The following is a 16,555-nucleotide window of genomic DNA, read 5'->3' as shown; positions in this document are numbered from 1 at the left end:
GCTCCCTGCTCCCCGCTGTGTTGCCAGATTTCCCGCCCAATCTGGCAACCGTAATAGCCGTTAGCGGTTAGCATGTAGCTCCGCCTCCTCTGCGGTCACGTGACCGTCCGAGCCAGCAGCTAGCCGTTAGCCGTTAGCTGTTAGCATGTAGCTCCGCTGGACTCAGCGCCCGCAGACGAACCGACCCACGGACCCCTGAAGCCCCCTCGGCCCGGCGGTCCAGACCCCCCCCGGGTGAGTGAAGGACCGGTAACCCTGGAGACGGGGCGTGAGGCGTGTAGTTAGTTGTTTAGTTGTGTAGTTAGTGACGTGAGGAGCCGTCAGTGTGGAGTCCGGTCCGCAGAGACATAAAACACCTCGGCTAACGCTACTGGTCGACCAGTAAGACCATCGAGGGGTTGAACTGGGAGACGTCCTCCCAGTATGAAGGCTGACACACGGGGTCCGTACTGGTTTAGTCTCCCACTCCCTGCTGGGAGTTAGCCACATGCTAATCGGCTAACGCCAACACAACAAGTCTCTTATCGCTAGTTGACAAGTAAAGGGTTGAACTGGGAGGACGTCTCCCAGTATGAAGGCTGACAGTCTGTACTGGTTTCTCTCTACTGGTCGAGTTTAGCTGTTGACCCCCTGCTGGGAGTTAGCCACATGCTAACGGGTTCGGCTAACGCTGCTGGCCGACCAGTAAAGTGTTGAACTGGGAGGAGGACGTCTCCCAGTATGAAAGCTGACCGTCTTTACTGGTTTAGGTTCTACTGACCTGTTGAGTGTTGACCCCCTGCTGGGAGTTAGCCTCATGCTAACTGGTTCGGCTAACGCCAACACAACCAGTATCAGGGCTGTAGCTGACCTGTAGTGGGTTTAAGACTGAGACATCCTCCGTAAGGAGTCCAGAAGGTTCTCTGTGGACTCACTGTTGTATTATATTATATTATATTATATTTTATTTTATAATATTATGTTATATTATTGAGGCGGTGGACTCACTGTTATGTTACAGTATGTTACATCATATTATATTTATATTAAGTCTTGAGGCGGTGGACAGTCTTCCTCCTTCGCTAAACGGGAGTCAAACTGAAGTGAAGTTGGCCTTAATACACCTCTGATAAACCGAAATGACTCCACCTTATAGAGAAGGTGTATGCAATAGTTATATTAGGGTTAGTACTTGGGGTCAGTTAGGCTTAGTGGTTAGGGTTAGTACTTGGGGTTAGTTAGGGTTAGTGGTTGATAAGCAGAACAGCAGCCCCCCACCCATCCTGTCATATGAATAATTGCGACATGGTGGATGTTGTTCTGTTTAATCCTCTGATGCTGAATGTCTTCCCACGTTTTAAACACTCAAACTGTGCCCTTTGAACCTGAAACTAATGAGTTAGTAATTCTCCTTTCATTCTTTGCATAATTTCTGTCTTGTCAGAGGGACAGCATCCTGAGAGCATCTGATTCCCACCAGCTCTGCTTAGTACTTCCTTCTGAGTTTTACTTTGAGTTTATTTAGATTCACTACAACAAGGACACTCTTTTTAGTCTTTTTTTTAGTCAAATAGCTTCAATGCATTAACATGTCTTGCCTTAAGTGATGACAACATTATTAAGGTTATTACAATTTTGTTTAGAACTCAACAACATTGTGACACTATCATTGTCAGCGGATGAAATAATCCAGAGGTAAATGAGTGATCAGATTTGTTCAAATGAACGTTGGACGGAGGCAGCGGTTACCTTAGGTCACTACAGTCAGACCTTCTAACAACAGACAGTCAAGTCGTGTTATCGTGTTAAACGCTGTAAGATAATATTTGGATAACGATTGAAATACGATAGGATGATACATGGCATTACTTCAGGTTTGTTTCATTGATAGTTGCAACTTCTGCCTTCTTATTTGTAGTTCAAACTAAAAAGATCACTATTCTCCCAGTTAGCCACATGAGTTTGTAATCTAGAGTTGTAATCGTCAGAACATAAGGCCTCGTCCCCTCTCCTCCCTGAGGTCACTGAGTCAGAGACTGAAGAGGGTGATGCAATCTGCTGGATCCACAGCTGCACTCTGCATCCAACGCATCCCGCTCTCTGAACGAGGTCTCCCTCTTGTTGGGGTCCAGACCGCCCACACTTCTACTGCTTCTCTGTAATGAAAACCAACAACACGTCTGATTTATGCATTAGTTTGTGATAACTCGTCTAAACCCGTTAATGGAAACCGTAATGCTGCCCATGCTTGAGTGAGCTGGGACCCTACTCTGCCGCCGGGCGCGTTGTGGAGGAGGGGCCGCGGGGTTGAGGAGGAGGGACTGTGGGGTTGAGGAGGGACTGTGGGGTTGAGGAGGGACTGTGGGGTTGAGGAGGGACCGCGGGGTTGAGGAGGGACCGCGGGGTTGAGGAGGAACCGCGGGGTTGAGGAGGAACCACAGAGTGCTCCTCCGTCTGCAGCAGGCTGTTTGCTCTCCAAGAGATGGCTGCCTAGTTACTGAAAACAGGAAAGAGTGGAGCGCCCTGTGGGGGTTTCAGAGCGCTCAGACGACCTAGAGTAACCTGTTCCTTCACCCCCCCCCCCCCCCCCCCCCCCCCCGTTCCTCGTAGGGCCGCGTCAGCCCGCTCAGCACTCTGCTCCCTCCTGCTCTATGATACTGACTATCAGCGGAACCATCTAGAGCTGGACGTCTGTCCTCAGTGGGCTCCTGGAGCCTCTGGCCTTTAGCTCAGATACTCAGAGGAGCAGAGGAGATGGAGATCCCGTTATAACACTCAGTGCTGAGGTGAGTCTAGTCATACGTGATGTCTGATGTATGAATGAAGTGTTGAACCAGCGGTGTCCAAGGGGATCGCTGTCTGGGTATTAGGATCAATATGTTGTTATTGGCTTTCTGCTGGCTGGCTGGAGCTCCAAAATGATTGTGCCTCCGATCTCCATCTATGTTATCCACGGTACAGAATATTTTAGGATTTAAAATAATATTAATAATTGTCAATATAATAATAATTATTATTATATTAATAATAATAATAATAATAATTGTCTCCGATTTGTGAACCATGACTATTTAAATCTTGTTTTTGATGGATGCTGTATTGGCCAATAAATATGTTTTTGCACTTAAAAATGTCTCATAATACTATCAAACTATTTTAACCAAAACGCATCACAACTGCAACTGAAGCTAAACCCACACACACACATTGGAACAGTAGAAATAAATGACAAGATTTAGCAGAAGATGCAACTGCATGTGTCCAGTGCCGTTTCTAATATCTGTCTAATTTAGGGTTATAATACAGTTGGCCTTAACTTTTAATGCTTAAAGTTCCACCGATAATACCAGATCCTTTTGTTCTAAATCACTATGTTGCCAGGTGGTTTTTGGTCCAGGATTCGGTTCTGTCTGTCTTCTAAAATATTATTGAGGAAGAATATCATTTTTCAAAATGTCTTTAAGTCTTGCACTAGTATGCACAAAACCACAGTCCATAAATAGAGCGCTATACCACTCATTCACATGACTGGTTTCATTTCTGCTTTTAAGTGAGGTGGATTTCCTCGGTTTCTTTGAAGCAGACTTGGAACTGAGAACATAGAACAGTGTTATACATAGACCAAAGTGTGGCGCAGCGCCACAGATTCAACAACGAGCGCCACAAATTGATTCCGCTTTTTTTTATTTGAACACGATTTTTAAGTATAAATATCTCACGCTCTCACAACAAATGTCACGCCAAAAAAAGAAAAATACCCGTTAGATCTCTCGTTGCTTTGGACAAGCGCTAAATTGCTGCTAAAAGTTGCCAACCCTGCAGGGGGGCACCACACATTGCTACCTGGTCTGTGGGAAACACTGTACAATGTTGGCTGTGCATATTGTACTATACATTTGTAATACAGAAGAATTCTATTTTTCGTCAAATGATATTTCAAACTACATTTGGGATCCATTAATGATCCCCGATGTGTGAGGGCCCGTTCTGCTTTTAGTTTTTTAACTTGGTGGTAGTGGGACTCTTTTCATTGTCAGGCTCCAAGGGGGAAAGGCTCTTCCCTGCAGAAATGTATTTAATGGAGACCTCACACAACACAAGTCACCAAACATCTGGTAGACTTCAGTTCCTCCCCCTGTGACGTGTTAGTTTCAGAGGGTCCCCCCTCCCAGTGACCTGTAGGATCATGGGCTTGCATCATTCCCAGGACATGTTTATATTGATTCTGATATCTTCATCTGTATCTATAGATATCTTTATGGTGCAGGTGGACGTTGATTCCGTAATGACAAGCTTCTGTGAAGAAGATGTCCACGCTGTCTGCGACTGATATCCCAGATGTTGGTCATGGTACAAGCAGCTCTCACATTGGTTTGCATTAACTCTCCACCACTGGGAGTGGTGGAGTCTGACTAACGGCTCTCCTCTCCTCTCCTCCCCTCCCCTCTCCGTCTCTCTCCGTCCTCTCTCTCCTTCTTACCTCTCCTCTCCTCTCCCCCTCTCTCCTCTCCTCTCCGTCTCTCTCCTCTCCTCCCCTCTCCGTCTCTCTCTCCTCTCCTCTCCTCTCCTCTCCTCTCCTCTCCTCTCTCCTCTCCTCCCCTTCTTTCCTCTTCTCCTCCCCTCTCTGTCTCTCTCCTCTCCTCCCCCTCTTTCCTCTCCTCCCTCCCCTCCCCCCTCCCAGGTGAGAGGAAGGTGTTTGACAGAACCCCAGGTCCGTGGCAGCCGGCCTGCTTGGTGGAGGAGCGTGGAGAGGGCGACGGGGCCAGGAGCCATGGCGTCATGTTAGGCAGCCCACCGCGGGCCGAGGACCTGCCCTCCCATGACGGCTCGTCGCTGGGGGAGATGAGCAGCCCGCTGCCCGCAGAACACGGAGACATGAAGCTGGACCCGACGGCCGGGGACGGCGCCGTCCACTCAGGTGTGTTGAGGACCTGATGGAGGACATACAGGCAGTATGGGCATGTGAATACCTGTGGTTGAAGTCCATTAATTATGTAGTAAGAACGCACCCTACAGGAATATGTGGTGATTGTTGAAACACAATCGATCACACATTGGAAAGTTAAAGCACATTATAAAATTAAGAAGCAAATAAATATGCTTCATAATCATAACAGCAAAAGACAAACAATGTCCTCAATATTCTTGAGTCAAAGTCGACCGTACTTAAATGGTTATCAAAATATTTCTGACCAAATTACGAGATGCCAAAAAGAACAACTTACATTTCCATTTAGGGCATTTAGAAGACGCTTTTATCCAAAGCGACTTACAATTAACTTGGTTGCCCTTGGATAACAATAAAGGTCTATGACGTTTATGTCCTGTAAGTCACAGGTACTGTACATGTTCTGAAGTACACATTGCTCTGATCCTTCAGAGCAATGTGCAAGCAACTCGGCTCTGTAATGAATCCCAGTGAATGTGGGCTAATAGCCGGCCTGTTCTGATTGGAAGGTCACAAAGGTGTGGAGAGGTCACCTCGCCGCTCAGGTGAACTGCAGAAACCTCCCCTTCCACCACTAAAGCTTCTCGGACAGAAAAAACGGCATTCCAGTTCAGTTGGTAATATATTTGAATTAGCAAATTACACCTTGAGGCTTTTATAAGCATTATAGAGTCATTGTTTGTGATGTGTTCACTGCTAACATTAGAATGTTTTCAAATTGGGGATTTAAAATATGTTACGAAGGAAAAGCAACAAGTAGGCATTTCCCTTGCTGTGAGGATAATGAACCAGCCCAAGCGTTGCTCTCTCCTCCCGCAGTGTGAACTCAGAGAGCTGGGGAGGAGGAGTCTGACGCAGTAAACTTGGGCTGACGGCGGTGGTGAGGGTTATTTAGTTTGCCATGACCGCTGGTCACTGCCGCTCAGACAATTATAATAAAAAAGGTCGGCAGCCCTATCGCCACCAAAAGAAATCCAAAGATACATTGTGATATTCCAGTCCAGTACCCCATTTTAGTTCAGCAAAGTGGTTGCATACAAACCTCTTCAAAGCTCCACTCTGATCAAACTCAGGTTTAGCTTTGCTGCGTCAAACCACCCTTTTCTTTTTTAAAGACATAGACTATATATGTGTGCATCCCAGATCACTACACTCCAGTGTGTACGCCTGTATTGACACATCCTCCTTTAACACATGCACAGTGAAGAGGTCTGGTTGGCTTCTCCAAAGCCACCACTCATCCCTCCCCTTCCTATTCCTCCTCAGACGGGCAGCCGGCAGTGAAGAGGAAGAAGGGGCCCGCCCCCAAGATGCTGGGCAACGAGGTGTGCAGCGTGTGTGGAGACAAGGCGTCGGGCTTCCACTACAACGTGCTGAGCTGCGAGGGCTGCAAGGGCTTCTTCCGGCGCAGCGTCATCAAGGGCGCGCAGTACGCCTGCAAGAGCAGCGGCCGCTGCGAGATGGACATGTACATGCGGCGCAAGTGCCAGCAGTGCCGCCTCCGCAAGTGCAGAGAGGCGGGCATGCTGGAGCAGTGTGAGTCTGAGAGGCTGAGAGGCTGGAGCAGTGTGAGTGTCTGAGGGGCTGGAGCAGTGTGAGGGTCTGGGAGGCTGGAGCAGTGAGTGTCTGAGGGGCTGGAGCAGTGTGAGTGTCTGAGGGACTGGAGCAGTGTGAAGGCCGCAGTATACTCGCCGTTCCCAAGTTGTCGCGTGACATTGTGACGTCACGGGAGCGCCGTGACTATTTATACTCGCGCTGGCGGCCGCGACACTATTTGCAGTCTTCTCCTGAACAGAGGTGTCGCCACTGAGGAAAGGCTACCGACTTTTTACTATTTCCACGCACTAGAAGAAGAATAAAACGTAAACAATGGCAGAGCTGGCAGCAGCAATGATGTCACAGTCAATGTCGGCGACGATATTGGATCCTATGGATGTTTATATATATATATTAGTGGTGGGCATAGATTAATTTTTTAAATCTTGGAATTAATCTAGATTAATCTAGATTAAAATGGCTCATTTCAATTCTGCCGAAGGCATTCATAATATGTGTGTGCTACCTAAATAATAACTAAAAGTAAGTCTTTGAGAATGGGTTTCTCAAGCCAGGTGGCGCATTAGACCAGGGGCTCATCTCCTGTTTCCAAAATGCATCACAAACTCAAGCGCGGGAAAATATAACGGCGCCGGGACGCGCTCTCTCTACAGGTCCACGGGACGCTCGTCCACGGGACGCTCGTCTCCGGTGCGCGTCGCGGCGGCGTTGACGGCAGACGGCTGGTACGCGTCCGCCTACCGCCGTACCAAGGCGGGCAGCTCGGAGGAAGATTTGGATTATTATAACAACAACACCAATTATTTTGACGCTCTGATGTCACGATCAACCCAAAACGTGTCATCGCTCACCCAAGTTGTTTCTATTATCATTGCTACATTGTCTCCAGCATATGGCGCGATTATGGACATTATATTTTATTAAACACTCAGCTTCTGGTTAGTTCAACTTTGAGAATAGATTAACGGCAATATTTTTTTTTATCGCCCGCTAAGCGTCTCGCGTTAAAGCAGCACATTAACGCCGATAACGGCCCATCACTAATATATATATACACACACCACGCAATAAAATTGAAAATATAAAGAAAGAAACAATAAAACAAACTAAAACCTTAACAATAACGCGCATTTAAATGTGCATCAACGTTCACACATTCTTCGTGGGTGCTGCTGGGTGTGCTCTAACATAGTCTGTAACAGCTTTTGTTTCAGCTGGTCATGCACCTGTGGATCCACACTCTCCATCAATTCCGCCTTCGAAATGTTCCGTCTTGTGCTTCCGCTTTGTCGCACGCCACTGAAAAAAAAAGAGTGGTGCGCGACAGGGCTTAAATCCTGTCCCGCCGGCGAGATCTACGTCATTTTGACGTCACATTGTCACGCGACAACTTGGGAACGGCGAGTATACTGCGGCCTTGAGTGTCTGAGGGGCTGGAGCAGTGTGAGGGGCTGGGAGGCTGGAGCAGTGTGAGTGTCTGAGGGGCTGGAGCAGTGTGAGTGTCTGAGGGGCTGGAGCAGTGTGAGTGTCTGAGGGGCTGGAGCAGTGTGAGGGTCTGAGAGACGGGGGCACTGGTCTGTGTCCTGTCGGCTGTGGTTCAGATGAACAGGGCGGCATGTGGCTCAGGAGGTAGAGCGGGTCGGCTGGTAACCTGAAGGTTGCTGGTTCGATCCCCGCCTCTTTCTAGCTGAGGTGTCGAGGTGTCCCTGAGTGAAACACCTCACCCTGACTGCTCCTGACCCGCTGGCTGTGGCCCTGTGTGGTCAACTCCGCCGTCGGTGTGTGAATGTGTGCATGAATGGGTGAATGTGAACGCTGGTTAGAACAGCGCTGGAGGAATGCATTCCATTTACCCCTGGTTATTCTCAGAGTACTGTCATGTTGGGACGGTACTTGTAGCTGAATGTTCAGAAAGCATGGTACAGAGAGGCAGGTGGTTGACTCCGGTGTTGTTCTCCCTGGCTGCAGGCGTCCTGTCGGAGGAGCAGATCAGGTTGAAGAAGATGAAGAAGCAGCACGAGGACGACTCGGCGCGCACCTCGTCGGTGGCCACGCCCACGCCGCCCCCGGAGCTGCTCAGCCTGGGCCCCGAGCAGCAGGCCATGATCGACAAGCTGGTGGCCATGCAGAAGCAGTGCAACAAGAGGTCCTTCATCGACCGGCCCAAAGTCACCGTGAGGGCCTCAGGGTTCACAGCATATCTACAAGATTTATTGTTGTTGTAGGAATTATCTTTTTATTTAGGAGTGTCCATATCTCGGATGAAACTAATCAAGTAGACATCATGTAGTGATACACTTCAGAAGTACGTAGCTTCATACGATGAGCTTCTATGAAGCAGCTCAGGACAGCCATGAAGCCAAGGCCTACCGTAGCGTCACATTACAACATTCAACGTGCTCACTAAGTTATTGTGTGTGTGTGTGTGTGTGTGTGTGTGTGTGTGTGTGTGTGTGTGTGTGTGTGTGTGTGTGTGTGTGTGTGTGTGTGTGTGTGTGTGTGTGTGTGTGTGTGTGTGTGTGTGTGTGTGTGTGTGTAGCCCTGGCCCCTGAGCCAGGACCCTCAGAACAGAGAGGTGCGGCAGCAGCGCTTCGCCCACTTCACGGAGCTGGCCATCATGTCGGTCCAGGAGATCGTGGACTTTGCCAAGCAGCTCCCCGGCTTCCTGGAGCTGACCAGAGAGGACCAGATCGCCCTGCTGAAGACCTCCACCATCGAGGTCCGTCCCCCGGCACCTCCTCCTCATACACACACTGTACTATATATACTTTATACAGCTGATGTTTAGGTCCCAATGTGTAACATCTCAACCTGCTCATAGTGTAGGATCACCTGGACACATCTGTAGTTAATGCCGGTCTACAGTGATTTCAGTAGTGTTATCACTAAAATGAACCTAGATAACATACAGTATGAATGAATGAAAACCCAATGGAGCTACTCATGTTGTTCCAAGCATGTTGCTCCAACTCTCAAGGTCTTCATATCTGCCCCTCGACCCAGTCTCTGACTGCACAAGTATGCTAATAGTCCCGTGGACCAAAGCTTAGTGTCTCTGGGTAGTCGGTCACTAAGAGCTGTGCCTCCCACCCACAGATCATGCTGCTGGAGACGTCTCGGCGCTACAACCCCGCCATCGAGAGTATCACCTTCCTCAAGGACTTCAGCTACAACAAGGAGGACTTCGCCAAAGCAGGTACCCTGTCCTGAAGCACAGACAGACAGACAGCAGGTACCCTGTCCTGAACCACAGACACACAGACAGACAGACAGCAGGTAACCCGTCCTGAACCACAGACAGACAGACAGTAGGTACCCTGTCCTGAACCACAGACAGACAGCAGGTACCCTGTCCTGAAGCACAGACACAGACAGCAGGTACCCTGTCCTGAACCACAGACACAGACAGACAGCAGGTACCCTGTCCTGAACCACAGACAGACAGACAGACAGCAGGTACCCTGTCCTGAAGCACAGACACAGACAGACAGCAGGTACCCTGTCCTGAACCACAGACAGACAGCAGGTACCCTGTCCTGAAGCACAGACACAGACAGCAGGTACCCTGTCCTGAAGCACAGACAGACAGCAGGTACCCTGTCCTGAAGCACAGACACAGACAGACAGCAGGTACCCTGTCCTGAAGCACAGACACAGACAGCAGGTACCCTGTCCTGAAGCACAGACAGACAGCAGGTACCCTGTCCTGAAGCACAGACACAGACAGACAGCAGGTACCCTGTCCTGAACCACAGACAGACAGACAGGCAGCAGGTACCCTGTCCTGAAGCACAGACAGACAGCAGGTACCCTGTCCTGAAGCACAGACACAGACAGACAGCAGGTACCCTGTCCTGAAGCACAGACACAGACAGACAGCAGGTACCCTGTCCTGAACCACAGACAGACAGACAGGCAGCAGGTACCCTGTCCTGAAGCACAGACAGACAGACAGGCAGCAGGTACCCTGTCCTGAAGCACAGACACAGACAGACAGCAGGTACCCTGTCCTGAAGCACAGACACAGACAGACAGCAGGTACCCTGTCCTGAAGCACAGACACAGACAGCAGGTACCCTGTCCTGAACCACAGACAGACAGACAGACAGCAGGTACCCTGTCCTGAACCACAGACAGACAGACAGACAGCAGGTACCCTGTCCTGAACCACAGACAGACAGACAGACAGCAGGTACCCTGTCCTGAACCACAGACACACAGACAGACAGCAGGTACCCTGTCCTGAAGCACAGACACAGACAGCAGGTACCCTGTCCTGAACCACAGACAGACAGCAGGTACCCTGTCCTGAAGCACAGACACACAGACAGACAGCAGGTACCCTGTCCTGAAGCACAGACACAGACAGACAGCAGGTACCCTGTCCTGAAGCACAGACACAGACAGCAGGTACCCTGTCCTGAAGCACAGACACAGACAGCAGGTACCCTGTCCTGAAGCACAGACAGACAGCAGGTACCCTGTCCTGAAGCACAGACACAGACAGACAGCAGGTACCCTGTCCTGAACCACAGACAGACAGACAGGCAGCAGGTACCCTGTCCTGAAGCACAGACAGACAGCAGGTACCCTGTCCTGAAGCACAGACACAGACAGACAGCAGGTACCCTGTCCTGAAGCACAGACACAGACAGACAGCAGGTACCCTGTCCTGAACCACAGACAGACAGACAGGCAGCAGGTACCCTGTCCTGAAGCACAGACAGACAGACAGGCAGCAGGTACCCTGTCCTGAAGCACAGACACAGACAGACAGCAGGTACCCTGTCCTGAAGCACAGACACAGACAGACAGCAGGTACCCTGTCCTGAACCACAGACAGACAGACAGACAGCAGGTACCCTGTCCTGAACCACAGACAGACAGCAGGTACCCTGTCCTGAACCACAGACAGACAGACAGACAGCAGGTACCCTGTCCTGAACCACAGACACACAGACAGACAGCAGGTACCCTGTCCTGAAGCACAGACACAGACAGCAGGTACCCTGTCCTGAAGCACAGACAGACAGCAGGTACCCTGTCCTGAAGCACAGACACACAGACAGACAGCAGGTACCCTGTCCTGAAGCACAGACACACAGACAGACACAGGTACCCTGTCCTGAACAACAGACAGACAGACAGCAGGTACCCTGTCCTGAAGCACAGACAGACAGACAGCAGGTACCCTGTCCTGAAGCACAGACAGACAGACAGCAGGTACCCTGTCCTGAAGCACAGACACAGAGACAGACAGACAGCAGGTACCCTGCCCTGAACAACAGACAGATATAGACATTTAAAACAACATTGACTGGGCAAGGAGTTGGTAATAGTCGTACACAGTAATAGTATTACAGAGATTATGTTTTTAAATCAATATTTAGTATAACTATCAGGGTTATGATTAACATGCTGTTTCTCTCTCTTGTCTCGTTGACCTCTTGCCACTGCAGGGCTGCAGTTTGAGTTCATCAACCCCATCTTTGAGTTCTCCAAAGGGATGAATGACCTCCACCTGGACGAGGCAGAGTACGCCCTGCTCATCGCCATCAACATCTTCTCTGCAGGTCAGCGCAGGAACGACTCCTCAGTCCTGATGACATTAGATTAACACACTGCCAATGCTGAACAGACTGTTCTGCAACAGAGCTGCACAACTGGTTTCAAGGATAATAAGGGTATTAAAAAAGTATTGAATAGGTATTCAATTGTTACCCAGAGTACCCAGGTACGTGAGAATGCAAAAGGCCCAATCCGTCCCTCCAGAGTTTACCCAGAGTTTACCCAGAGTTTACCCAGAGTTTACCCAGAGTTTACCCAGAGTTTACCCAGAGTTAACCCAGAGTTAACCCAGAGTTTACCCAGAGTTTACCCAGAGTTAACCCAGAGTTAACCCAGAGTTTATCTGGCCAGGCTGCCATACGCTTCATACTGTAGGACCCTGTCTTGGTTGCATGCAACTTCATTAAATTGTTATTATGATGATCCTAACCCTTCCTGTTCTCCCCAGACCGGCCCAACGTGCAGGACCATGACCTGGTGGAGCGGCTGCAGCAGCCCTACGTCGACGCCCTGCGCGCCTACATCTCCATCAAGCGACCAAATGTGAGTCAGCGCCAGACTCTGTCAGAGCGCCAGACTCTGTCAGAGCGTCAGACTCTGTCAGAGCGTCGGACTCTGACCCCTGGCCGCGGCCCAGCCCGTCAGCCTGACCTCGGAGCGGCCGCTGGGTCAGCTGCTCCCAGCGCAGCGAGGGAACGCTCTCAACAACAGAGCAGTGACCTCAGAGACGCACCGTCTGTGCTGTTTGTGTTCTCCGCACAGAGGACATCGATGAGAAAACACACACACACACACACACACACACACACACACACACACACACACACACACACACACACACACACACACACACACACACACACACACACACACACACACACACACACACACACACACACACTCAGTCAGTCACAGAATCATCTATAAGGACTTGTTGTTTAGTAAAGCCTGTCCTCTGATTGGCTCCCAGGACCACCTGATGTTCCCCCGCATGCTGATGAAGCTGGTGAGCCTGCGGACGCTGAGCTCCGTGCACTCTGAGCAGGTGTTCGCCCTGCGGCTGCAGGACAAGAAGCTGCCCCCGCTGCTCTCCGAGATCTGGGACGTCCATGAGTGACCCGGGCCCCTCCCCCGCCCCACCTGGCCCCTCCCCCGCCCCACTTGGCCCCTCCCCCGCCCCACCTGGCCCCTCCCCCGCCCCACCTGGCCCCTCCCCCGCCCCACCTGGCCCCTCCCCTGGACCACCTGGCTCCTCCTCTCCTGGCTCCCCCCCCCCCGCCCCACCTGGCCCGTCCCCTGCCCCACCTGGCTCCTCCTCCCTGGTCCACCTGGCCCCTCCCCCGCCACACCTGGCTCCTCCTCCCCGCCCCACCTGGCTCCTCCTCCCCGCCCCACCTGGCTCCTCCTCCCTGCCCCACCTGGCTCCTCCCCCGCCCCACCTGGCTCCTCCCCTGCCCCACCTGGCTCCTCCCTGCCCAGCCCTGGAGAGGCGGAGCCATCAGACACTCGATGGTCCGTTAACCGTTGGGATAGAGTCAGTGTCTGAGAGAGAGGCGTCCATGGGGCGTGTTCTTCTGACATGGGATTGGTTCTACGTGTGCAGAATGATATATATATATATTTTTCCTTCCTTCATTCTTTCTGGGCTCTCCTGTGGACGGTAACACTCTGTAACACGGGGGTCTGAACGGACGGTAGGAGCCTCTGTAACACGGGGTCTGAACGGACGGTAGGAGCCTCTGTAACACGGGGTCTGAACGGACGGTAGGAGCCTCTGTAACACGGGGTCTGAACGGACGGTAGGAGCCTCTGTAACACGGGGGTCTGAACGGACGGTAGGAGCCTCTGTAACACGGGGGTCTGAACGGACGGTAGGAGCCTCTGTAACACGGGGGTCTGAACGGACGGTAGGAGCCTCTGTAACACGGGGTCTGAACGGACGGTAGGAGCCTCTGTAACACGGGGTCTGAACGGACGGTAGGAGCCTCTGTAACACGGGGGTCTGAACGGACGGTAGGAGCCTCTGTAACACGGGGGTTTGAACCGACGGAAGGAGCCTCTGTAACACGGGGGTCTGAACCGACGGAAGGAGCCTCTGTAACACGAGGGTCTGAACGGACGGTAGAACCTTCTGTAACACGAGGGTCTCTGTAGAGCAAAGGGCTCCTTTTCAGCCTCCTGTCGTGTTGACTCTGCACAGAGCAGAATCCAGCTTCTATATATCTAGATCTATATCGATATGTATCTATGGATCAGGCTTGCTGGCTAGTTTTGATGTGCACAAATTAATATATGTAGAAGGTTGTTTTATAGTGGACTTCTTTACCTCAATTCTAATGATGTTAATGGCAATGCTTTCAGCAGATCATCTTCTCATCAATCTCTTAACATTACAGTCCATAGAAAATTCCAGCTGCCAATGAATAGTTGGTGACCTCAGTCAGACAGTAGAATAGGATCTGCCTATCTGAGGATCAGAGATCATCTTGCTTTTCATTGAATTAGTTTGGGCCCAAAAACAAATCATTGGTTTAGGGTGTTAAATCACATTTGAACATCAGCACTAGTTTGAAAGATATATTGTACAATTGTCAGATAGCATTAGTTTTATGTAAATATACATGTCAGATTTTGGTTACATGCTTATAGTAGTGAAAATTAGCAGAATAGATAATTGTTTTAATTTAGTGCAAAGGGTCACATCCGCATGATTCATCATTCTTTACTTTTTGCTCTTTACTGCTTCAAGCAGAGCTTGAACTTTGGAACAATATTCAATCCTTTCATTGAGTGATTAGTCATAAAGGAAGACAACGACCCGGGTGGATTGAATGCAGAAGGGGTTACCATTACACAACTTCCAATAGCTTACAGAAATGGATTGATACTTGGATAGATGGTGATTAATACTGCACTATGTATCACGCACTGTTCTCACTGCAGCTAACGCTTCTCTACATTATTTGAAAGTATGTATGATGACTGATAAAACCATCACCAACGTGGTTATTTAAAAGGTGGATGCTCCTCAGATCTGTCCAACCCTGAAGTGATGCTTTTGTTCAAAGCTGCTGTGGAAAAGGTGCAGGTACAGACCTAAGGCAGAGCCAAACCCAACCCTTTAAAGGCAGGGTCGGGGTTTGGCTCTCCTCTAAGCAATATTCTATAGATGAGGTTAATGTTGGCGGTAGATCATCTGGTTTCTTTCTAGTGTTGTGATGAAGCAGCTTTCTGCTTGTTTATCTTCTGGAAGAGAGACAATATATCATCACAGGGATGTGGAATTGGAATTAGGTTTTAGAGATCTGGTAAATGCAAACATGTTTTATAACTTAAATATGTTGAAATGAGTCAAGTTCTGCTCACAATCTAAAACGGTTGTACTGAGGTACAAGTCAATGTCATAAATATCTTAAGACTGGAAGACTTTTTGACTGAAGTGCTTTGATTGACAGCCTCTCAGCTCATTCCTATGGAGGAACTGCGGGCATGTGTTAAGCGGTCATGGTACAGTACGATGGTACTGTACCAGCGGTCGTGGTACAGTACGATGGTTGTATGGGCGTCAAGGTTCCATGTGCAGACGGCCCCTCTGTCAGTGGCAGCACTTCCTCGTCACACCGTTCACTAGACAATGAGACGCAGGCCCCAAGTTGTACATGTGAAACTACAAGGACAGCGTAATGCATTGTTTTAATGCAGGAGCCTGTGCAGGGGGTCTCAATGTGGAATTAATTCAGATATTTAATTGGACTTTAATTCACATTTGATCAATGGCAATATGACCGTGGGGACAAAGTATGAATATATCACGAGAGGTGCTAACATGTTTTCAAACATTTCCGTTTTTGTAATTTGCAAAAGAAGTTGATTTTCTGATCTGATGTAAAGGACTGTTCCTAAGGTCTTACGGATGGCTAACTAATACTTAAAGAATGGTTATAAATTGACTCTGCTAAAGGGATCGTGGGACATGTTTATTTTTATAGAGGACAGGTTTTTCATGATGTTGCCCCTGTAGTTTGACCAGGAAACGCTGCCTGATAGGTGACGACAGATTGACAGTAAAACTTGCTTCTCCAACTTGTGATTCCGTCTCATTCTCACCTCATTGTTCAGGGTCATTTGTTAACCTGCTCATTATCTTTAGCACAAAATCAAATTAACAAATAAGCTAATTTCAAATAAATTTCTAATAAATTTCAAATTAGCCTACTTTGCTACTATATAATATATATTTTTAACTAGATCCAACTATAGACAAAATAAATAGTTTAAATGTTCAGAGCTGTGATTGTATGGCCTCTTGGATTGTAGGATTGTTTCCAGAGTCACCTAAAATGAGGCTGTGAACACATGCTGATCGTTTGTGTTATAGCCACATTATAGGCTATTTTGCATCAGTTATTGGATCATATCAACGGATATTCAAATGATTGTGGCATCAATAAACTCTCTGGGTAGGATGATTTTTATTTTACGATTTCTGAAATTAAATGGCTA

At 49.2% G+C, this 16,555-nt stretch overlaps 1 protein-coding gene across 5 annotated transcripts; it reads left to right on the top strand.

The window, feature by feature from the left end:
* Positions 1-103: 103 nt before the first annotated feature.
* On the top strand, positions 104-16,142 carry nr1h3 (nuclear receptor subfamily 1, group H, member 3). Of its 5 annotated transcripts, none has more exons than XM_084476466.1 (12): positions 104-234; positions 2,590-2,765; positions 4,230-4,329; positions 4,661-4,897; positions 5,446-5,544; positions 6,194-6,463; positions 8,453-8,658; positions 9,024-9,203; positions 9,581-9,680; positions 11,944-12,057; positions 12,501-12,595; positions 13,023-16,142. In XM_084476466.1, the coding sequence occupies exons 3-12, from the start codon at positions 4,287-4,289 to the stop codon at positions 13,167-13,169; spliced, it is 1,491 nt and encodes a 496-aa protein (XP_084332592.1). In that variant the 5' UTR covers positions 104-234; positions 2,590-2,765; positions 4,230-4,286; the 3' UTR covers positions 13,170-16,142. The 5 variants fall into 5 exon arrangements, with proteins under 5 accessions (XP_084332592.1, XP_084332591.1, XP_084332593.1 ...); XM_084476465.1 differs by having other exon boundaries at positions 105-234; positions 5,437-5,544; XM_084476467.1 differs by lacking the exon at positions 5,446-5,544 and having other exon boundaries at positions 105-234.
* The last annotated feature ends 413 nt before the right edge of the window (positions 16,143-16,555 follow it).

The sequence above is a fragment of the Micromesistius poutassou genome (genome assembly GCF_964030765.1).
Source record: "Micromesistius poutassou genome assembly, chromosome: 12".
NCBI lineage: Eukaryota > Metazoa > Chordata > Actinopteri > Gadiformes > Gadidae > Micromesistius > Micromesistius poutassou.
This window is presented reverse-complemented; position numbering and strand designations above follow the sequence as displayed.